This window comes from Oncorhynchus kisutch, linkage group LG7, assembly GCF_002021735.2.
Source record: "Oncorhynchus kisutch isolate 150728-3 linkage group LG7, Okis_V2, whole genome shotgun sequence".
In the NCBI taxonomy this organism is placed as follows: Eukaryota; Metazoa; Chordata; class Actinopteri; order Salmoniformes; family Salmonidae; genus Oncorhynchus; species Oncorhynchus kisutch.
This window is the reverse complement of record NC_034180.2, coordinates 24,407,870-24,431,735: the sequence shown is the minus strand read 5'-3', so window position 1 is coordinate 24,431,735 and position 23,866 is coordinate 24,407,870. Positions and strand designations below refer to the sequence as shown.

The 23,866-nt window shown below is 42.1% G+C and overlaps 1 protein-coding gene across 1 annotated transcript; it reads left to right on the top strand.

Moving 5' to 3' along the window:
* The first annotated feature begins 328 nt into the window (after positions 1 to 328).
* Positions 329 to 22,871, top strand: ehd4 (EH-domain containing 4). The gene is made up of 7 exons (XM_020487772.2): positions 329 to 619; positions 746 to 1,231; positions 6,237 to 6,413; positions 11,385 to 11,482; positions 18,960 to 19,372; positions 20,296 to 20,460; positions 21,437 to 22,871. The coding sequence occupies exons 2-7, from the start codon at positions 1,002 to 1,004 to the stop codon at positions 21,992 to 21,994; spliced, it is 1,641 nt and encodes a 546-aa protein (XP_020343361.1). The 5' UTR covers positions 329 to 619; positions 746 to 1,001; the 3' UTR covers positions 21,995 to 22,871.
* Positions 22,872 to 23,866: the final 995 nt, after the last annotated feature.

The window sequence follows — 23,866 nt, the reverse complement described above, 5'->3', positions numbered from 1 at the left end:
TGAGAATGCTCAAATACACAGACAAGTGTATTTTCAAATACAAATATTGAAATACTCCCATGCATGTGAACCCAGGGCCCGTATCCACAAAGCATGGATACAGGGGTCTATTTGGTATTTGAAATAATGAAAATACTTTAAAATACATCCAAAGGAAGTAGTTCATTCAGGCCACATCGTTTGAAAATACTCAAACAGAAAATAAGTATTTAAATAACAAATTATGTATTTGTTTAACCCAGGTCTGATTGTCACTGAATATCGATTAAATTGTGTGTGTGTGTAATAATTAGACAATATAAAACTCCTGTATTGTCCATACAAGTTTGCAGTGAAGACTTGGAAAACTATATTGCCCTGCTTGGTGTAGAGCAGGGCTGCCAAATCCTGGTCATGAGATTCCGTAAAAACACGCCATTTTTTTTAGTAGGAGGTTAGGAGAAAGGGTAATTAGATAAGGTTAGGGTTTAGAGAAAATGCTCTCCTAACCTGATACAAAAAGTCACTGCCGGTCGAAGCGGGATTTTTTTAGGGAGTTCCCAACTCCCGGAGGGCTGAAACATTTCTGGTGTTCATCATCTCCTTCTAATCGGGGATTTATTTAGTCCTGGGACGCCATGTGAGTAAAATTAACTACCAGGTAGAAAAAAAACCATAAGTGATTTTACCCTCCAAGACCAGGATTGGGAATGCTAGAGTATTTTTCGCTCTTGAATTCTCAGTCATGCCCCTATGTCATTTACAGGAAGGGCGGTGCCGTTCAGGTAAGGCAGAGTCAACACTGAACCACTGCGCCACGCAGAGGAGCTACTGTGAGCGACCAGTAATCAGCTGGAAAACAACCGTGGAATACATGTGCCAAATAAGAACATATTTTATTGAAAGTATCAAGTGAGACATTCGGATGCAAAGTAGATCATTGCGCAAATCTTGAAAGCTGTGGAAAATAAGGAAGTCAAACGTTAGTTCTTGGTTTGGGAACATAGAAGAACAGCAGCATCATGTTTAGTTGGGTGAATAATGAACAAGGAGGCAGAAACAAGGACGGCGAGATGTACCAAACTGTAACGGAGGGTCTTCAACAACTTTACACCAAAAAAATATTACCATTGGAAGAAACGTACCTTTTTCATGATTTCCATTCACCGGCGTTGGAGGCAGCAGATTTTCAGAGCAAGCCAATGGTTCTACTGGTTGGACAGTATTCTACGGGGAAGACGACGTTCATAAGGTAGTCCATCCAGACATCTGCAACAGTTATGCAGCCTCATTTTTGTGACAACTGTATTTTACCTACAGGGCCTGCATGTCAAATGATTGAGTTGTTAAATAATCCCTAGGCAAGTACTTTGACAAGTTGAGCTGTCAAAATGTAAATGAGGAAACAACCACAGATGAAGGTTGTTGCCCTCTGCAACCTAATATGTAATGTAGAAAATTATCTAACATTATGTTGAGGTTGTAGATGGTTTGTTTAAAAAATATATTTTTTTACCAATATTCCATATTCACATTCAATACAACATGAATTAGACTTCCCATTGTCCTTAGATCAGGGGAGGGAGGTGCCACACTAACTGCTTCTTAGATATGTTTTTTTTAAATGTCAAGAGGTAGTGACATTAAACGTGTGCTGATGGGTGTACTCAAGGACTGGAGTTGGGAAACATTGCTTAGCAAGAACAAGTTAATCCACCAGCCTGTTCTTGATTGGTTGCTTTCGAGTTTCCGCCATTAATATCAATGACACGTCTGGTGACCATTGAAACTTAAGTCTTTTGTGCACTCGTTTCTGAACAACCAACCACAATTGGTGAGAAATAATAGAACCATTATAAAAGTCTAACTTCTCAGTTTCAATGGCAATTTTGAACACATTATTTTTGACTCATCAGGCCTAGAGCAAACACTGTCAGTTTAGTAACTTGGTGAGCGGCAGGTTCTGCATCAAGATGGGACATGCAGCTTCACTATCTTTAGGAAAGGAGCCTCTGGTGGGCTGCCAGCCGGCTGAAAGTAGATGCACAATACTGAGAATTAGGTCAACACACCCCTTTTTGTCGCAGGGGTCACATCTCACATTGCAGATTATGTGCACACAAGAAGAAAAATGGTTTCAATTTAGTCAAATCCCTTTTATTACTTGACCTTAAAGTTTAAAAAAAAGTTTTTTTAAATAAACTTGAGTGAAAACAGTTTCTTATCCTAAGTAGACTACACAATTACTTGGTGTTTGTACTGTTCCTACACAATAGCTGATTTCATTCTTGCAGCGCTCAGTTACATCAGACAGAATCCCACCCAATTCTAAGGAATGTAAATGATGAATCAGGGGAGTTGATCATTGCCTGATCCCAGATATGTTTGTGCTGTCTTGTCAACTGCTATGGTCATTGTCAAGCTGAACGTGATGTGTTTGGTGGAACAATGACCACAGGAGTTGGCAAGACTGCACACAACGATATGGGACGAGACTAGGGTAGAAAGCCATGAACAGTCCTCCTAAAGACATGTCTTCTCCTTTGAGTGGATGTGGCCAAGGCAAGCTGGTGTTCCTCTCTTTCAAGACCTTTGACACAATGTCAGAGTACCTGTAGCATGGCCAGAACTTTGCAGGAAAAACTTTTTTTTTTGTCTTGGGGGGCATATATCAAGCACTCCGCCAGACTCCGCCAGACATTTTCAACTGCCAAGGCAGTTGAAAATGTGCCATCCAGTTAAGCCCATATCAAACAAAGTGTTTTTTTTTTTACACGCTTGTACACGCTGAATTTGGAATGCACATGAGCGAATGAGAGAACAGATGGGACGTGAGCATCTACGGCGTCATAGCTCTTCAAATTAGAAAGCGAGTCTATTTTTCTGGTGTCTATGCAGAGTAATGCTGGTCAAATAAGCAGATAGATTGCGTGGGTCGTTTTGTGGAAAAGGAATTCGAGGAATTATGATCTTCCCTGTGCCAGACTAAAGATGTATTGGGCTGTAAGGTTTATCAGCTTAGTGGTTAGAGCGTTGGACTTGTAACCGAAAGGTTGCAAGATCAAATCCCCGAGCTGATAAGGTAGAAATCAGTCATTCTGCCCGTGAACAAGGCAGTTAACCCACTGTTCCTAGGCCGTCATTGAAAAATAACCATTTGTTCTTAACTGACTTGCCTAGGTAAATAAAGTCAGTCAAATAGGCTACAAATCAAATTAATTTATATAGCCCTTCTTACATCAGCTGATATCTCAAAGTGCTGTACAGAAACCCAGCCTAAAACCCCAAACAGCAAGCAATGCAGGTGTAGAAGCACAGTGGGTAGGAAAACTCCCTAGAAAGGCCAAAACCTAGGAAGAAACCGAGAGCGGAACCAGGCTATGAGGGGTGGCCAGTCCTCTTCTGGCTGTGCCGGGTGGAGATTATAACAGAACATGGCCAAGATGTTCATAGATGACCAGCAGGGTCAAGTAATAATAATCACAGTAGTTGTCGAGGGTGCAACATATTTGAAAACAATTGCAGGTTACCTGTGTTGATTTCGATCATAGGCATATAGCCTAGGCAGGCTATGGCTGGGAAACTCGAGGAACCCTGATTTCAAGAGAGAATACTGTTATGTAGACAGCTGAATTCTTTCTAAACTGCTCGGATTTACTAGCTACAACTCTCCTCACGTTCACCGAGGTAAAGACAGATTCAGGTTGGATATTCACCTGTAGTTTTCCTTATGTCCACAAACAGCAGTTAGGGACCGTCAACGTAGTGACAAATCACATTTTTCAAATTTCAATAGCTCTTTAATCATTGCTCCTAAAACTTTAAAAACTGGTTCTAGCTAACCCGATGGCATAGACGCACTTTGCGCACACTTTCTTTTTTTGTCGGTTTACATCTCACATTATTTTACATTTATTTATTGTATTTTTTTTTTATTCAATTGTGCCCTGGTCATGTGACCCACACACCTCAAACAAGGTTCCTAATGTACACTGTGGGCTTAGACATTGCACACCCTTTTGTTTGCCCATTTGCATCACATGAGATTTTACGATCATTTTTAAAAGATTCAAATTTCAATAGCACCTTTTGTCTTATGACCTACTACTAACTACTTTCAGAATATCCACTGATTAGCCTTATATGTAGCACAACCTTTTGTTTGTCCATCTTCATCTCACACAATTTTACATGAATTGTCAATGTTTTTCAATGTTTCTAATTTCAACAGCTCCTTGGTCATGTGACCTACAACCCTCAAACTACTTTCAGAACTCCCAGTCACTAGCCTTATATATTGCACACCCTTTAGTTTGTCTATTTTTATCTCAGGGGATTTTACATAAATTTGTCTGTTTTTCACTGTTTCTAATTTCAATAGCTCCTTGGTCATGTGACCTGCTGGACTCAAACAAGGTTCAGAATGTACACTCAGTGGGCCTACACATTGCACACCCTTTAGTTGGTCCATTTTCATCTCACATGTTTTAGATGAATTTTGTCAACTTTAGAATTGCAATAGCTCCCTGGTCATGTGACCAACTGACTTCAACCTAGGTTCAGATTGTCCACTAACTACCCTTCTATATTGCACACCCTTTAGTTTTTTTTATTTATCTCACACAATCTTACATTAATGTTTCAAAATGTTAGATTTCAATAGCTCATTGGTCATGTGACCTACTGACCTCAACCAAGGTTAAGAATGTCCACTGACTACCCACTCTTTAGTTTGTCCATTTTCATCTCAAGTGAATTTACATGAGTTTTTCGAAATTTTAAATGACAATAGCTCCTTGGTCATGTGACCTACTGACTTCAAACAAGGTTCAGAATGTACACTCAGTAGGTCTACACGTTGCACACCCTTTAGTGTGTCCAATTTCATCTTGCATGTTTTTACATGAATTTTAAAATGTTTTTAATTTCAATAGTTGTGGTCATATGACCTACAACCCTCAAACTACTTTCAGAATATCCACTGACTAGCCTTCTACACGGCACACCCTTCTGTTCGTCAATTTTCATCCCACATGATTTTACATTAATTGCCTGCTCCGCTCCCCTGAAGGACAGAGTCACTCACACACCTATTCACTTGGCCTTCTCCCTGGGGCTTTCCTGACCCCCAGGCAGTCCCCCATTGACCTGGTGACCTCTGACTCCAGGCCTCTAGCCGTACACTCCCTGCCCGCCTGCCTGCCCTCTCCCTGGGCCTGAGAGTATATAGCTTACTCCCTGGAACTATAGACCTCCAGGCCTCCACACCTACTCTCCCTACCCGGTCAACCCCCCCCTCTCCCTTGGCCTTAGAGCAGGGGTGGGCAAACTTTTTTTGGGCTCAAGGGCCACGTCGGCATTTTTGAGGGGACCAATTGTTTGTTAAAATCAATTTGCAGGGTCTTCCCGAGTGGTGCAGTGGTCTAAGGCGTCACTACAGACCTGGGTTCAATCCCAGGCTGTGTCACAGCTGGCTGTGACTGGGAGACCCATGAGGCGGCGCACAATTTGCCCAGAGTCGTCCGGGTTAGTAGAGGGTTTGGCAGGCCGAGATGTCCTTGTCCCAACGCGCTCTAGCGACTCCTGTGGCGGGCCGGGCGCATGCATGCTGACACGGTCGCCAGGTGCACGGTGTTTCCTCTGACACATTGGTGCGGCTGGCTTCCGGATTAAGCAGACATTGCGTCAAGAAGATACCACGAAATTGGGGAGAAAATGGGGTAAAAAATAAGTACATGTAAGGTGAGTTAGAAGGAACACACAACAATAATTCACAAGGGGTACATAGTGAACATAACAAATAACTGTTTTATTATGAATTATCATGGCAATTAAGTTGGCATATGCTGTGCTGTGTATGTGAATTGACAGTCTCCTCTCGCATGCAGATTTTGATGCCGTTGACGGCGTCTCTGTGTGATTTCGACTAGGCAGATGGCCTAGCACTCCCATAGTAGTGTAGTATAGTATGTGGCATTCACATAAATGTCCATATACAAGTATTCTTTAGTCGTTCTGCCTAAACAGAAAGGCCTAGTAATAGTAGGCGTTGGCCTGGTGTTTGTGCAGATGTTTCAGTCGGATGTTTCACTCGAGAGCTTTGTAATCATGTTGGAGTCAGATGATCATTACTGCTGCTGTTATATTACTTCATCTTCATCCACCATCATGCCAAGTCCTGTGTTGTATTGATGTAATGTTTTGCAGATCTCAAAATATAAATGTCCACAGTAGTGATTTACTCTGTTCTGTTTCAGGTACCTGCTGGAGCAGGACTTCCCAGGCATGCGGATTGGCCCAGAGCCCACAACGGATGGCTTCATCGCTGTCATGTATGGGGAGAACGAGGGGGTTGTCCCTGGTAACGCTCTGGTGGTTGACCCCAAGAAACCCTTCCGTAAGCTCAACGCCTTTGGTAACTCCTTCCTCAATAGGTAAAGTGGACAGTTTTTTTTTTTTCTAGTTTTTTTATTACGGCTAACACTTTACATTAAAGGGGAACTGCACCCGCTGATTTGGCCTCGTTTTTTGGCTTGCTCAAGAAATGCTTTGTGGCCACGCCTGAAGCCAAACGTGATGGCTTGGGGGTGTGGTTTGATGTGGGTGTTTTTTGGGGTGTGTCCTTGCCACCACCAAGACACACCCATTGTCAGAACCTTGCTCGCAGCTGTTTCCCCCTGCTCAATCACAACAAACAAACCTCCTGCAGGTTGAGTTCAATAACTATAGGCAAATGTATGGTGAGATGCCTGAAGAATCTTTGAATAGGTCAGTAGCCTACAGATTAATATGAGAATGCATTTGCTGATTTTATGTAGATATTCTAAATGTTTTTTTTGTTACATTTTAAATGTAGTAACAGGTCCATGTAGAATAAACAAAACTCTACATAACACCATAGACGCAGTGTTCTGCTAATATAACTAACAATGTGTACCTTTCATTGTCATTCCCAGCCAATACAGATACTGTGCCTATCTGCATTTTGTCTGGTGGTAATGGTAAACTTGGCAAACAATTTATTGGTCATACCTTCCTGTGCGGTGTCCCGTATACAACAGGAGTTCCCTGATCCTGGTGCAGAATACACAGGGTTTCTCCCTCCCCATATTGACTGAAGCCATTCAATTAAATAATTAAAAAAGACAATACAAGTCAAATTTGTCTTGATTTGACTTCATTCAGAGACATCAGTATCAAGCCTGTATGTCAGTCTGGACTTCATCACATCATTTTGCAAGTCCCCATGTTCTGGCTCCATACATGTTTTTGTGAACACATACACACATAGTCATTGTACTATTACCAATGGCGGTTAGGATAGTATGTTTGTTGGTCAGATATCACCTATGTTGAAGTTTGAACAGGTCAGACTAAACCTACCTAATTCTGGTCTCACCATCAGACGACTGAGGCTGGCTTCTGGCAATAGCATCTACAGTCCTCTCCATCTGTAGAAATAGGCAGAGTTCATGCAGAGTTCATTTGTCACACATGGAATGAAAAGGGTGTTGCAAATACGGGACATTTCTGCTGTACTGTATTATTAGTAATCACCTTCAGCCCCACATTGTGGATGTGTTGAGTGGCAGGTCTCTCTCCATTCAGAGACGTCTGTACCAAGCCTGTCCGTCGATCAGGACTCCATCACATCATCTTGCAAGTCTCCAAGTGCTGGCTCATTTGATCCATCTGTGAACACATGCACACATAGTCACTGTTCTAATACCAATGGCAGTTAGGATAGGTTATATTTTACAAACAAACATACTATGTTGAAGTTTGAACAGGTCAGACTAAAACCGACCTAATTCTGGTCTACCCATCAACAACCGTTGGTGAGCAGACGAGGGTGGCTGGAGGTAAGGTCTTTGCCAGCTCCACATTGGTTGGCATGGCAGCGTAGATAAGCTCCTGGCCCCTCATCAAATATACTGGTTACACACACCACACACACACGATTACATTGTCAATGGTTGTTATGATTAGCCTGGTGCAACCAACCTGATCGCTGTGTTCACCTTTCTATTTCACTTCAAATATCATATGATGTGAAATGGAATAGTGAACGCAGCGATCAGTTTAGGTTATGCCCTAGACATTATATGGATCTAGGAAGTAGAAAATAAGCAACAAATAATATCAGTTTAAATAATTTATGTTTCACTATTGGGTTATCAAATGTACAGTGGGGCAAAAAAGTATTTAGTCAGCCACCGATTGTGCAAGTTCTCCCACTTAAAAAGATGAGAGGCCTGTAATTTTCATCATAGGTACACTTCAACTATGACAGACAAAATGAGAAAAAAAATTCCAGAAAATCACATTGTAGGATTTGTAATGAATTTATTTGAAAATTATGGTGGAAAATAAGTATTTGGTCACCTACAAACAAGCAAGATATCTGGCTCTCACAGACCTGTAACTTCTTCTTTAAGAGGCTCCTCTGTCCTCCACTCGTTACCTGCCACCTGTTTGAACTTGTTATCAGTATAAAAGACACCTGTCCACAACCTCAAACAGTCACACTCCAAGTTAGCTGCATCCAATATTTATTTGTTCCCTAGACATGGGTTGCACATTGTAGGCTAACTTGACTGTAAAAGTAAGTTATGGAATGACATTGCTCAAGTAGGCAAATATCTGTTGCCATTACTGTTAGCTAGCTAATATACACTAGTTCCCTCAATCTTAGTTAGCTGACTAAAGTTATAGCTACTGCATCTTAAGTCAATCTGGCGACATCACAATCATGACAAAAGGTTTTCCTACTAATTATTTGCCTACTTCTGAAAGGTTATCGTGTTTTCAAGCCAAATCCGAGTTGTATTGAGGTAGGCTAACATTAGCCAGCTAGCTGGGTAGCTGTGCTAGTGACCATTGGGGACCAACAAATACCAACCACGTATTCCGTATGGTAGGGTCCTTCAGCAGGGCATGCAAACCATAGTTGTGCATCCTGCTGGAAGCATGCATTGCCGAGCCGGAGGCATGGTCATTCCATATAAGGGCTTTTCAGTCTCAATGGCCATGATCCTTTGAGCCCATTGGGGGAGACGAATTAACGGAGCCCTATTTAATGAAGCGGGAAAAGTGGGCGGAGGGGCGATTTTCACGTGTAGTTTAGCAAAAGGGGGCATGAATTATTGACACCTTCATTTACTTGTTGTGGCGCATTCAGGTTTAAAACTCAATTTTAGACGAGGCTGAATTTATGACAACAAATTCCTATTTACACGTTGTAGTCAATACTAGAATATATGTTGCTGACTCATCGATGCGACAGGCCTTTTTCAAAGAGATTAGTTCAGGGGTGGGCAAACTTTTTGGCTCGAGGGCCACATCCGGATTTTGAAATTCAACAGAGGGATGCATTTTTCCGGGGACCAATTGTTTGTTAAAATCCATTTATGGGGGCTTCCCGAGTGGCGCAGGCCTTCACTACAGACCCGGGTTTGATCTCAGGCTGTGTCACAGCTGGCCGTGACTGGGAGACCCATGACGCGGTGCACAATTTGGCCCAGCGTCATCCGGGTTAGAAGAGGGTTTGACTGGCCGACATTTCCTTGTCCCATTCCGCTCTAGCGACTCCTGTGGCGGGCCGGGCGCATGCATGCTGACACGGTCGCCAGGTGTCCGGTGTTTCCTCCGACACATTGGTGTCGTCTGGCTTCCGGGTTAAGCAGACATTGTGTCAAGAAGTAGTGCGGCTTGGCTGGGTCATGTTTCGGAGGATGCACAGCTCTCGACCTTCGCCTCTCCCGAGTCCGTACGGGAGTTACAGCGATGGGACAAGACTATAACTACTAATTGGGGAGGGAAAAATTTGTAAAATAAAAATGTCTTTAAATATATTGTCTCACGGGCTGGATTGAATTACCCGGTGGGACGTGCTTTGTCCCCCCCTTGGATTAGTTAGTTTTTAGGGGCAGACGTTTTTTAAGTTGCTCTCACAAAGCTGCTTTCACATTTATGTAACAAGTAATTAGTGATACACACAGGTAGAAGCATAGAATTACATTACTTTAATTTGAAGGCTCTGTGGGTATAAGAACAACTCAATGTCGGGGGTTACCCACATAGCTACAATTATTACTGAAATGCTGTGGCATGTGGAACTTTCCATGACATAAATAGGCAGCTGAGCCTTGGCGAAGGCTTTGAGCAGAGATATATGTGGAATTGCCAACATCCTCCCCCCCCTAGCTGATAACTCAGGGTGAAGACATTTTCTTTGATATGAGGATTGATTACAAGCAGACACCACCTCCCACCTCCCACGGCCCCATGATCTATTATCTTCTCTACGTTTACCTACCTCTCTCACTTGTCCTAATAAATCAGACATTAGTGACATGGGGGTCCCTATTCATTATAACATCCTGTATAATTAATTATTGTGCAATGAGAAAACAACATATTTGAAATGGTTTTTTCTTCACATTCTAAATATGTTTTGTTGACTACATTTGTCCAATCCTGCATTCCTGCAGTGCAAACAAACAAAAAAAGAATTTGCTTTTCTCTCCCTGCGGTTAGAAGGTTTGGTTGGATCCATTTTTTTTTTTAATGTAATCATGTTTTAAAAAAGCAGAAGTTAGCGATTTTATTTTGGTATTGTCGTCCCATTTCTTCCTGTCAGCCCAGCCCTTTTGACAAGGCTGTCATTTTTTTCTGAAAACAGTTAGGAGAGGGAAGTGACTGTCACTTTTCCTTTAGTGTGTGCTGCAACCACAATATCTTTGATGTCTGTTGTTGGCTAGGTCAAGAGGTTCTCTTAACTTTAACTTTAACCAAACAACACTTGTCTGAAGCATGTTTCCTATTTCCAGATGTTTGTAATCCATGGGAAATGGTTAAGTACTTATATGACACTTGGCCAAGTTAAGGTCAAAGACATTCCTGACAGGACAGAGGACATCTCCTCCTTTCCAGAGGAACCTCTGACAATGCACATTGTTTCCAGTGGACGTTAATGTGCGTCACACAAGATGTCACTTGGAGTATCAGTTATTTTACATAGCGGAATTTATAGAGCTTAAGAAGGCACACTGGTTGCATACTAGACCTACATCATGTTTTATTTTTGCAGTTGAATCCTTCCTGCCCAAGTGCCCAGACAAAAATAATAGACATCACCGGTGTTGGCCTGAATCTGCCAACAAGCCAGATTTACGGCGATCACTAAAGCCATCTCTGTTGCCATCACATGCGATCTGATTTGAATGGCTGAATCACTGCTCTTCCAAAAACATACCAGCTTAGAAATGGGAAAGAATGGGGGTAAAAAAAAGAAGATAACATCTTTAATATGTTTTGACAACCTGAGTTTAGCAGGGTGTTTTTCTGGAGCTGCTCTTCAATTCATGTCTGTAATATATATTGTGTTTTCTCTTCTCCTGTAGGTTAATCTGTTCCCAGATCCCTAACCAGGTCCTCCGGGGTATTAGTATAATTGACACACCAGGAATCCTGTCTGGAGAGAAGCAACGCATTAGCCGAGGTCAGTAGCTAGCTATCGAGCTGAGATGTGGCATTGATTGATACAGGAGGAAGGTCTGTATCAATCAAACTACCCAACTTGGGAGAGCTATGGTTGTACATTGCTTTAAGAAATCAAAGTTGTTTTGTTTATGATGAATCAATTTAACAAGTCTATGCTTGTTTGTATACATTTCACAGGTGCAGATATTTAACATACTGGCTTTTTATTCAAAAGTGCACTAATTTGATAAAACTAATGGTAAATGGGTAGCTATCAAGTGTGATTTTAAATTCTCAAAGCATGGGTTGTATGGCTGTTTTAAGTGTGTTGTGTAGTTCTTGTCAACAGATAGGACAAACAGCTGGCATAGAGTGACCTAATTGTACCAATATTACATCTGATAATATCACAACATGATGCAATGCCTCCAGTGCTGTAGGTATGTTTTCTCCATAATTAGAATCCAACATTGGCTTTCCAAGCCTCCACTGGAGACCCTGAGATATGAAGTCATACTGAAGTAGGTCTTACGACCCTGCTACACTGCAACCATTGGGCAACTGGCGTTGCAGTCAGACATCAGCCATGGAGGGAATGCTTCCTTTAAAAATCAATGAAAGCTGCTCTACTGCCCATGTTGCACTCATGTCGCGTCCAATGACAGCATCCAAGCTCAATAATCGAGGTTCAATTCTTGATGCCTGTATTCATTCTATCTTGTGAATTGAAATTGTGAAAAAAAACTTGATTTTGGCTGCTTATCTTATTTGGATATCCATTAGCTGTTGCGAAAGCAGCAGCCGCTCTTCCTGGGGCCCACACAAAACAGGAAACATGTCCATACAGAACGTTAATAGTAACTCAAAACGAGCAAGTGTTTACTGGTTGCTCAGGAGGGAAAAGGGAAGTCAGATCTGTGGGTGACATTTGACTTACTTGTGGAAACTACTGGAGGGTATAGGAGCAACCATTGCGTGAGTATTATGTGAGCCAAACCGTTGCTGTTAGATTACAATGTTATTTTTTTCTGACCATTTGGAACAATGTAAACAACCCTAAGTGAATCAGAGAGTCTGTTCTAACAAGGTTTTATATATACACTACGGTTCAAAAGTTTGGGGTCACTTAGAAATGCCCTTGTTTTGTAAAGAAAAGCACTTTTTTTGTAAATTTAAAAAAATATATCCTTAAATTGATCATAAATACAGTGTAGACAATGTTAATGTTGTAAATGACTATTGTAGCTGGAAACAGCTGATTAAAAAATTTATAATAATAATATCTACATAAGCGTACAGAGGCCCATTATCAGCAACTATCACTCCTGTGTTCCAATGGCACGTTGTGTTAGCTAATCCAAGTTTATCATTTTTAAAAGGCTAAGTGATCATTAGAAAACCCCTTTTGCTATTATGTTAGTGTAACTGATGTGAAATGGCTAGCTAGTTAGCGGTGGTGCACGCTAATAGCGTTTCAATCGATGACGTCACTCGGTCTGAGACCTTGAAGTAGTTGTTCCCCTTGCTCTGCAAGGGCTTCAGCTTTTGTGGCGCGATGGGTAACGATGCTTCGTGAGTGACTGGTTGATGTGTGCAGAGGGTCCCTGGTTCGAGCCCAGGTTGGGGCGAGGAGAGGGACGGAAGTTATACTGTTACATTAGCACAGCTGAAAACTGTTGTTCTGATTTAAAGAAGCAATAAAACTGGCCTTTAGACCATAGTATGGTGGCAAAACCACTTCACACACCAGCGTCACCTGGCATGTTTTGGTCTCAGAAATTCAACCATTTGCAACCACCGCTCACACTGGGGTTAGCTTAGTCCTAACTATTCGTGACCACAGCTCACACCGGGGTTTGCTTAGTCTGACGTGAATTGGGTCATGAGTGGATTTTATATGTAACAGTAGAACAGGGCGGTCCATTACGCCTAATCTGGGTCTGGGCTCACGGGGGTGTGGCCACTGACTGACTAGTTCATCTTTATGAAAATCAATACTCTTATTTAGAAGGTTAATATCACATTACATCTTTTCACAAATAGTTTCATGTTTAGTCAAATACTTTTTACAATATACAATACAACACTTTAAGAGATACCAATATGTGTGTTTCCTGTACCTCATGAGATCACCAAATGAAACACACTCAACATGGCTGTCCCTTAAGTGTCCAGGGATCATTCTCAAAAGCAGAAACAATGTTTAATTCTACCATTTTGGTGAATTAGGTGTCTCCAAGTGTCCATTGTTCTCTCTCTGTGCTCTCTTTTTCTACATGACCAGGGGGAAAGAGTCTCCGCCAGGAATTTATAACCTGAGATAACAGAACCTGGGTGTAGGAGAGGGGAGGTAGCCATGATCTACACCCAGAAAGGGCCACGTCATGACAAGATCTACAGTGCATTTGGAAGGAATACAGACCCCTTGACTTTTTCCACATTTTGTTACGTTACAACCTTATTCTAAAATTAATTCAATTGATTTTCACTTTGTCATTATGGGGCATTGTGTGTAGATTGATAAGGAAAATGTTTGTTTTTTGTCCATTTTAGAATAAGGCTCTAATGCAACAAAATGTTGAAAAAGGGAAGGAGTCTGAATACTTTCCAAATGGATTGTATGGATGATTTACAAAGCCAGGCACATTTAACAGTTAGGCTATTGATTATAGACGTACACTTAGGTTGGATTCATTAAAACTCGTTTTTCAACCACTCTACGAATTTATTGTTAAAACAAACTATAGTTTTGGCAAGTCGGTTAGGACATCTACTTTGTGCATGTCACAAGTAATTTTTCCAACAATTGTTTACAGACAGATTATTTCACTGTATCACAATTCCAGTGTGTCAGAAGTTTACATGCACTAAGTTGACTGTGCCTTTAACCAGCTTGGAAAGTTCCAGAAAATTATGTCATGGCTTTAGAAGCTTCTGATAGGCAAATTTACATCATTTGAGTCCATTGGAGGTGTACCTGTGGATGTATTTCAAGGCCTACCTTCAATCTCAGTGCCTCTTTGCTTGACATCATAGGAAAATCAAAAGAAATCAGCCAAGACCTCAGAAAAAAATGTAGACCTCCACAAGTCTGGTTCATCCTTGGTAGCAATTTTAAAAAGTGCAAATCAATCCCAGAACAACAGCAAAGGACCTTGTGAAGATACTGGAGGAAACGGGTACAAAATTATATATATCCATAGTAAAACGAGTCCTATATCGACATAACCTGAAATGCTGCTCAGCAAGGAAGAAGCCACTGCTCCAAAACCGCCATAAAAAAGTCAGACTACGGTTTGCAACTGCACATGGGAACAAACATCATACTTTTTGGAGGAATGTCCTCTGGTCTGATGAAACAAAAATAGAACAGTTTAGCCATAATGACCATCGTTATGTTTGGAGGATAAAGGGGAGGCTTGCAAGCCAAAGAACACCATCCCAACCGTGAAGCACGGGGGTGGCAGCATCATGTTGTGGGGGTGCTTTGCTGCAGGAGGGACTGGTGCCCTTCACAAAATAGATGGCATCATGAGGAAAGAAAATTATGTGGATATATTGAAGCAACATCTCAAGACATCAGTCAGGAAGTTATATCTTGGTCGCAAATGGGTCTTCCAAATGGACAATGACCCCAAGCATACTTCCAAAGTTGTGGCAAAATGGCTTATGGCCAAAATTCACCCAACTTATTGTGGGAAGCTTGTGGAAGGCTACCTGAAATGTTTGACCCAAGATAAACTAATTAAAAGCAATGCTACCAAGTACTAATTGAGTGTATGTGAACTTCTGGGAATGTGATGAAAGAAATAAAAGCTGAAATAAATCATTCTCTCTACTCTTATTCTGAAATTGCACATTCTGAAAATAAAGTGGTGATCCTAACTGACCTAAAACAGGGAATTTCTACTAGGATTACATGTCTGGCTGAGTTTTAAATGTATTTGGCTAAGGTGTATGTTATCTTCTGACTTCAACGGTATGTAGTACACTACTTTTGACCATGGCCCATAGAGCTCTGGTGAAAAGTAATGCACTATGTAGCGAATAGGGTGCCATTTGGGACACATACCATGGGGATATGGGCGTTCTTCTACATCTGTTGTTGGTTGCTCTCTGTGTACAGCTGAGGTTGCATTCCTCAAGCTCTAGCCATTTAAACATTCTTTCAATGACTCATCATAGCATCACAACATCGGTAGTTTTCATGTTGAATTATATTGTACATTTTTAAAGGCCCACTCCTCAAAATCACAGAATGGGCGTTTTTGAATATGACTTAAACATCATGGCCAAATTAAGTCATTCATGATTACTGGACTTGGTGAACTCGGAGTAGTTATTAGAATAAGAAGTGGTATTGATATATTTCCAAGTTCCAATTGATTCAAATTAGTCATACAGATAAAGTTTGTTTCATGAGTGTCCGTCTATTCCAATGTCCTCTGAGTACTCTCTCACGTCATTACAGCATTGACAGTTCCCACACTATCCTCTCTCAGAACTCCTCCTAAATGGCTTGGCCCTTTTAGGTTGCTCTCATTTTTTATAGCCTTGTAATCCTTGCCATTTGTTTGTGTTAGCAACACAGCATTAAAGGGAAATTGATTGCTGCTCGAAGGCAACTTTTTACATTTTCCTTTTGAAATTGAAGCACAATTATTTGAGGATTATTGCTCATTCAAGAAAATCACAATATGCCGCCTCCTTCCAGGCAATCATTTGATTGTAATGTCCTTTGCAAATGCATGTATGCACACTTTTACTGGCGACCGTCTACGATACTTGTCAATGGGCCAGCATATGATACGCCTCCTGAAATCTGTAAGACGATCTAGGTGTCTGTCTTTGTGGACCCGTTTTCATTACAACCTGACATGGTTTATTTAGAAAAGGAGTGCCACAGCTGCCACATGCACATTTTGTTTTACCTGTCCCTGTAGGCTAGTGTTTGAACCTCCAATAGTGTGTATTTAGTCAACAGAAACATAAAGGATATATCTGTCATTCATATGTCAACCCTCATTCTATTTCAGGAGGCCCAGAGTGTAGTCACTGGTTGGCTGTTGTATAAACATTAGTGGTGACCTTTAAAGAGATGGTGCACTCTTTTTCTACTTACCCAGTCAGATTAACTCTTGGATACTATTTGTATGGCTCAGTTTCCAGTTTGAAGGTAGTTTCACTAGCATTTAGCCCAATGATTGGAAGTCTACCGGAACAGCTAGCATAGCTGCAGAGACATAAAAATGGTAGCGGAGAAATACAATTGGTATCTATGAGTTAATCTGACTAGAAGTAGAAAAAGAGCTTAATTGCTAAAATCTCGCACTATCCCTTTTAAGCCAGCAGCATGTCGCCCTGCATACCACTGCTGGCTTGCTTCTGAAGCTAAGCAGGGAGTCCTGACTCTCTGAGGTCATTAAAGATCCCATGGCACTTATTGTAAGAGTAGGGGTGTTAACCCCGGTGTCCTAGCTAAATTCCCAATCTGGCCCTCAAACCCTCATGGTCACCTAATAATCCCCAGTTTACAATTGGCTCATTCATCCCCCTCCTCTCCCCTGTAACTATTCCCCAGGTCGTTGCTGTAAATGAGAATGTGTTCTCAGTCAACTTACCTGGGAAAATAAATAAAAGATGGTGCTTTCACCCTTGGGCCACTGTAGAGATCTTAGTTAGAGGATGTATAAAAATCTGACTTTTTGTTGGATTTGTGTCTGATTATTTGTTTGTGTTCCATCTATCTTTTCAAGTGCAGGAAATCGTCACATTGCAATAGATTGTAAATCAGGTGCTCTGCAGACAAAAGACTGTAACCAATAGCAGTACAGCTACAGTGGGGCAAAAAAGTATTTAGTCAGCCACCAATTGTGCAAGTTCTCCCACTTAAAAAAGATGAGGCCTGTACTTTTCATCGTAGGTACACTTCAACTAATGACAGACAAAATGAGAGAGAAAAAATCCAGAAAATCACATTGTAGGATTTTTAATGAATTTATTTGCAAATTATGGTGGAAAATAAGTATTTGGTCACCTACAAACAACCCCAAGCAAGCAAGATTTCTGGCTCTCACAGACCTGTAACTTCTTCTTTAAAAGGCTCCTCTGTCCTCCACTCGTTACCTGTATTAATGGCACCTGTTTGAACTTGTTATCAGTATAAAAGACACCTGTCCACAACCTCAAAACAGTCATACTCCAAACTTAACATTATGGCCAAGACCAAAGAGCTGTCAAAGGACACCAGAAACAAAATTGTAGACCTGCACCAGGCTGGGAAGACTGAATCTGCAATAGGTAAGCAGCTTGGGTAAGCAGCTTGGTTTGAAGAAATCAACTGTGGAAGCAATTATTAGGAAATGGAAGACATACAAGACCACTGATAATCTCCCTCGATCTGGGGCTCCACGCAAGATCTCACCCCGTGGGGTCAAAATGATCACAAGAACAGTGAGCAAAAATCCCAGTACCACACGGGGGGACCTAGTGAATGACCTGCAGAGAGCTGGGACCAAAGTAACAAAGCCTACCATCAGTAACACACTACGCCGCCGGGGACTCAAATCCTGCAGTGCCAGACGTGTCCCCCTGCTTAAGCCAGTACATGTCCAGGCCTGTCTGAAGTTTGCTAGAGAGCATTTGGATGATCCAGAAGAAGATTGGGAGAATGTCATGGTCAGATGAAACCAAAATATAACTTTTTGGTAAAAACTCAACTCGTCGTGTTTGGAGGACAAAGAATGCTGAGTTGCATCCAAAGAACACCATACCTACTGTGAAGCATGGCGGTGGAAACATCATGCTTTGTTTTTCTGCAAAGGGACCAGGACGACTGATCCGTGTAAAGGGAAGAATGAATGGGGTCATGTATCGTGAGATTTTGAGTGTGAACCTCCTTCCATCAGCAAGGGCATTGAAGATTAAACGGGGCTGGGTCTTTCAGCATGACAATGATCCCAAACACACCGCCCGGGCAATGAAGGAGTGGCTTCGTAAGAAGCATTTCAAGGTCCTGGAGTGGCCTAGCCAGTCTCCAGATCTCAACCCCATAGAAAATCTTTGGAGGGAGTTGAAAGTCTGTTACCCAGCAACAGCCCCAAAACATCACTGCTCTAGAGGAGATCTGCATGGAGGAATGAGCCAAAATACCAGCAACAGTGTGTTAAAACCTTTTGTAGACTTACAGAAAACGTTTGACCTCTGTCATTGCCAACAAAGGGTATATAACAAAGTATTGAGACACTTTTGTTATTGACCAAATACTTATTTTTCACCATAATTTGCAAATAAATTCATAAAAAATCCTACAATGTGTAACTATGATGAAAATTACAGGCCTCATCTTTTTAAGTAGCAGAACTTGCACAATTGGTGGCTGACGAAATACTTTTTTGCCCCACTGTATATCAGTTATAATTGATGTTTAACGAAGAGTGATACCTCTTCAATGTTGGCTGAGCGTCATGATTGTATTTTTTTCTTTCACTCAACAGGGTATGATTTCTCAGAGGTGCTGCGATGGTTCGGGGAGCGGGTGGACCGCATCATCCTCCTCTTTGACGCCCACAAACTGGACATATCAGACGAGTTCTCTGAGGCCATCAAGGCCTTCCGTGGCCAGGATGACAAGATCCGCGTGGTGCTGAACAAGGCTGACCAGGTGGACAGCCAGCAGCTGATGAGGGTCTATGGAGCTCTGATGTGGTCCCTGGGGAAGGTGATCAACACACCCGAGGTGGTGAGGGTCTACCTGGGTTCGTTCTGGGCCAAACCCCTGCGGAACACGGAAAACCGTAGGCTCTTTGAGGCAGAGACGCAAGACCTCTTCAAGGACATTCAGGGCCTGCCTCGAAATGCTGCCTTACGCAAACTCAATGACCTCATCAAACGGGCTCGACTTGCTAAGGTAATAAGCTGCTACGGTAACTCTACCGTTACTGTTCTCCCCACTCTGCCCTGCCAAATCCTGTGCTTTCTGCCCTGCCCAATCAGCTGCTTCTGAAAAAGCTAACGGGTATCTAAATAAACAAACAAACAACAGGAATCCCGCAGCTCTCTGTATTTCTTCCTTCTATGCTGAGTGTGTGTGAGTGTGAGACCATGTGATGTAGTAAAGCACTCTGTACCCTCAGGTTGGCCCTTTTCCCTGGTCAGAGGAGAATGTATGACGTCCTAACCAAAAACTAATACCCTGCTTACCCACCCTCTCAACCTCTCCCACCCTGTCCCTGCCAGTCTGTCTGCCATGTTTACGCCGACCTTGTCTGTCTTTGTCTGTCTGTTTGTCCATCCCACAATGCCTGCCAGCTTCCAAGAGGAATAAACATAATATGGAAACTAAAGGCAAAACCTTACCTTGTCCCCTGGAGCGAACTTCCTTCCCTTTATTGAGGACATGTTAGTGTAAACATTGGTGTGAATGTTCCCCTGGCAAGGACATCTTAAAAGGTGGAGTCGCACTTGCGAACACATTGATAACCCTGCTGGTCCAACAATGCTTGGAGAGGTTGAAGGACCCTGCTGAATGAATGCAATCAACTTCTTTCCGATGTGTTCTATGTTTAACCCACCTTATCATTTCCCCTCATACAATTTGAGTTCACACATACTGTGCAAGTCTCATTATGAAATCAGATGAAAATATCAAAGCATGGAGAAGGAAGGGAACCACACAGATGTAGACCGAGTTTGCTCGACAGCAGCATGACCCCATACCTACAGTGGAATAGGAACTTTATTTGAATATGTGGAAAGCTGAAATCTGCAAATGAATTCAAAAAACAAGTGGTTAATGCTGAAACATACTAATACATTACCTCTCTCTCATAGGTGCATGCTTACATCATCAGCTACCTGAAGAAAGAGATGCCGTCGTTGTTTGGGAAGGAGAAGAAGAAGGAGGAACTGATCATGCGACTTCCTGAGATCTACACCATACTGCAGAGAGAGCACCACATATCCGCTGGAGACTTCCCCAACGTCGTCAAGATGCAGGTCAGCTGGGTTACCATGGCTCCAGAGAATGAACGCGGCTGTGTCCCAAATGGCACCTTATTTCCTATATAGTGCACTACTTTTGACCAGCGCTATCTGTGCCCTAGTCAAGAGTAGTGCACTATAAAGGGAATAGCGTGCCCATTTGGGACGCATGATAGGTTATCATCTAGGTGCAACTCAATGGCTCATCTGAAAATGCAGAGTATTGTCAAATATTTACCCTTAATCGGTTTAGTTAACTTGAACACCTCAAGGGAGTTGTGAGACCGTACATGTAGATTCAAGTAAAGGGGATAGATCGTCAACAATGAATCAGAACGTCACCGTTGCCGGACGTTTCCATCCAGTTGAAAGCGAGAGACGGCCACACCCCTGGCACTTCCCCAGCTCTGTGTGAACGCAGCTGTTTTCTGTCAGCTACACAGGAGAGCGAGAGCTAGGCCTTAGAGGTAGACTGAGCCTGGCTTTGGATTTGGAAGGGAGTAGCTCAACTCGTTGAACCTAGAAAATCATCACAACACTTGGACGCGAGAGCATTGCAGCTGGTTATGAGACATTGTCTGGAGAGAATGCTCCACATTGAGCATGTTCTAGTATGTATGGATCCCCAAGGAGCAGTGTTATGCCCGGTCCTGTTGTTGTGTGTTGAGGAGAGGGACCACCCGCCATAGTCTCAAATTCCTCTGCATTTTAGTCATGGGAGTTTTACTAAACAAAATGTTCTACACAGCACCTCAGACCTGTCAATCAGAAACAGTCAAACAATGAAATGTAACCGTAACATACCCTTTGGTCAACCCACCGTAATCTTAACCCTGATATGATTTTAGGGTCCCTTTAATCCAGATCCTACCTGCACCCTATTTATTGGTTGTATGTAGGAAGCCTGTAATGTGTGATTTTGTGCCACAACAAATTACATTGATCTCTGAACGGTCTTTGTTTCTTTTGTTTATATCTTTTGTTTATACAGGAGCAGCTCCAGCACTATGACTTCAGCAAGTTCCCCTCCCTGAAGATGAAGCTGATAGAGTCTGTGGACAAGATGCTGGCCAACAAGATCTCCGGCCTGATGACCATGATCCGCGATGAGGAGAGCAAGGCGCCACCAGCTATGGTGAGCGGCGGGGCCTTTGAGGGCTCCCAGGATGGGCCCTTTGGCCAGGGCTACGGAGAGGGCATCAGCGCCGGGTCTGACTGTGACGACTGGATCGTGAGCCATGACAAGCACAAGTACGACGAGATCTTCTACTCCTTGAATCCCATCAACGGGAAAATTAGTGGAGTCAACGCCAAGAAGGAGATGATGAGCTCCCGTCTGCCCAACACAGTCCTGGGGAAGATCTGGAAGCTGGCGGACTGTGATAAAGACGGCATGCTGGATGACGAGGAGTTTGCCCTGGCGCAGCACCTGATCAAGGTGAAGCTGGAGGGGTACGAGCTGCCCTCCGAACTACCTCAGCACCTGGTGCCTCCCGCTCACAGGAAGAACGAGGTCGCTGACATCCTCTACAACCACGACGCGGACTAAGGACGAGCAAAAGAAACACCAGTGGAGGACACTCCAACTCTGTTGTGTCCCAATGCCCAAACTCATACATTATGTAGTGTGATGTTTTGGCCATGCATACCAAGTAGTGTGCTAGTGTGAATATTGGGAAATAGGCAGTGATCCAGTCTTAACAGGAAATAAAGTGGGGGGGAATTTGATTCAAAAACAAGCAGTGACCTTACTAAAGTTGGAATTAAAAATGTATTTTTTTGACCCAAAGCTTTTATTTTCATCAATGAAGGATTTATTTAAAAGATTGACACTGCACTTTAGTTAATTAGTAAAGGTTAGTTGTATAAGTATCCAGGAACGGTGCTTACCATACAATGCCTACAGTACCATTCTGCCACACAATTTCACAATTGACTCATATGTTTAGTCTGTAGTCAAAATATAGAGAGAAAATATGCAGAATTGTATTTTTGAACAAATACATCCTGGGAAGCTGTCTGGGTGAGATACAGAGGAAGTTTTCACATGGAGAGGTTGATGTCATAGACTTGACAAAGGTTAGAGTGCATCTCCTCTTGATTTATGTGGCTTGGCCATTTTACCTACCGGAAAGAGATTTCTATTTTCAGAGAGCACAGTCTGGTTTTGAAAAATCAAGCATTGAGGCAATGGTGGTCTTTTTGCAACAAAATAAACAGTTTGGGAAACAAAATCTATTTTGTCCCATGTTTGTGTGCTTAGGACAGGAGTGGATTCCTTGAGGACACATCATTGATACTCGCAACAAGTTTATGATTGTGCCTTTTGTATAAGTTCTTGTCTGTATAGTTAAGTTAAACATTGTGCACTGTCTTGCATATAGAGAAACTCAAACATTTTAAATGTAATAAAAAGTTAAAATGTGTTTTTGTAACATTGTTATTGAAATAGTTTAAGTGATATATGCATGTTCATCTCTTCAGCCTTAAAGCCACAGTCTGACATTTAGGCAATTGAAACCCTTTTTTTCTACTTACCCAGAGTCAGATGAACTTATGGATACAATTTGTATGTCTGTGTGTGCAGTTTGGAGGAAGTTGAAGGTTGTTTCTGGAGCCATTGTTAACTAGTGTTAGTGCTATGACTGGAAGTCCACACGAACAGCTTGTTAGCTACCTTCAACATCCTCCTCTCTGTAAGTAGAAAAAATGTTGCGCTGTCCCTTTTAAAACTTCTATGCAAATCCTGTTTTATTTCACTTTATCCAGGTATTTATGATCGGAGAAATTTCCGTATTATTCACCCAAAACAGACCTGTCCTGAGTCAGAATTCATGTTTTCAGAACATAGTTTGCAGGGCGGGGCAAAATAGTCAACCTAAGATCTCATGCATACAACACTGTCTGTCGCTCTTGGGAGATGTTCTTGAGTATAAATTCCTGCCTGTCAACATTGAATTTTTTTTTGATATTGTATAATTTCCTCTCTTGGGAGGTGGAGGCTCTTTTTGCATGTGTTGTAAAAATGTGTTGCGCATTCTAGTGATTTACTCATTCTAATGATTTATTTTTGGCTCACTAAAAATGTCCAAATTAGCTGGAAAGGGAGGTGAGTTATGAATATACAGGAAACTCTATATCAGATGGGTCAAACCACACGTGATGCACTGAAACCCATCTGAAACATTTTTGATTTCTCCTTTGTCAAGATAATCCATCCACCTAACAGGTGTGGCATATCAATAAGCTGATTAAACAGCATGATCATAACACAGGTGCACCTTGTGCTGGGGACAATAAAAGGCCACTCTAAAATGTGGAGTTTTGTCACTCAACTCTATGCCACAGATGTCCCAAGTTTTGAGAGAGTGTGCAATTGGCTGCTGACTGCAGAAATGTCCACCAGAGGCGTTACCAGAGA

Bases quoted from the DNA above. Each gene is read 5' to 3' on its own strand.
- ehd4 (XM_020487772.2), top strand. From the start codon at position 1,002: ATGTTTAGTTGGGTGAATAATGAACAAGGAGGCAGAAACAAGGACGGC. The intron at 1,232-6,236 runs GTAGTCCATCCA...GTTCTGTTTCAG, and splicing joins GGGAAGACGACGTTCATAAG to GTACCTGCTGGAGCAGGACT. The intron at 11,483-18,959 runs GTCAGTAGCTAG...TTCACTCAACAG, and splicing joins GAAGCAACGCATTAGCCGAG to GGTATGATTTCTCAGAGGTG.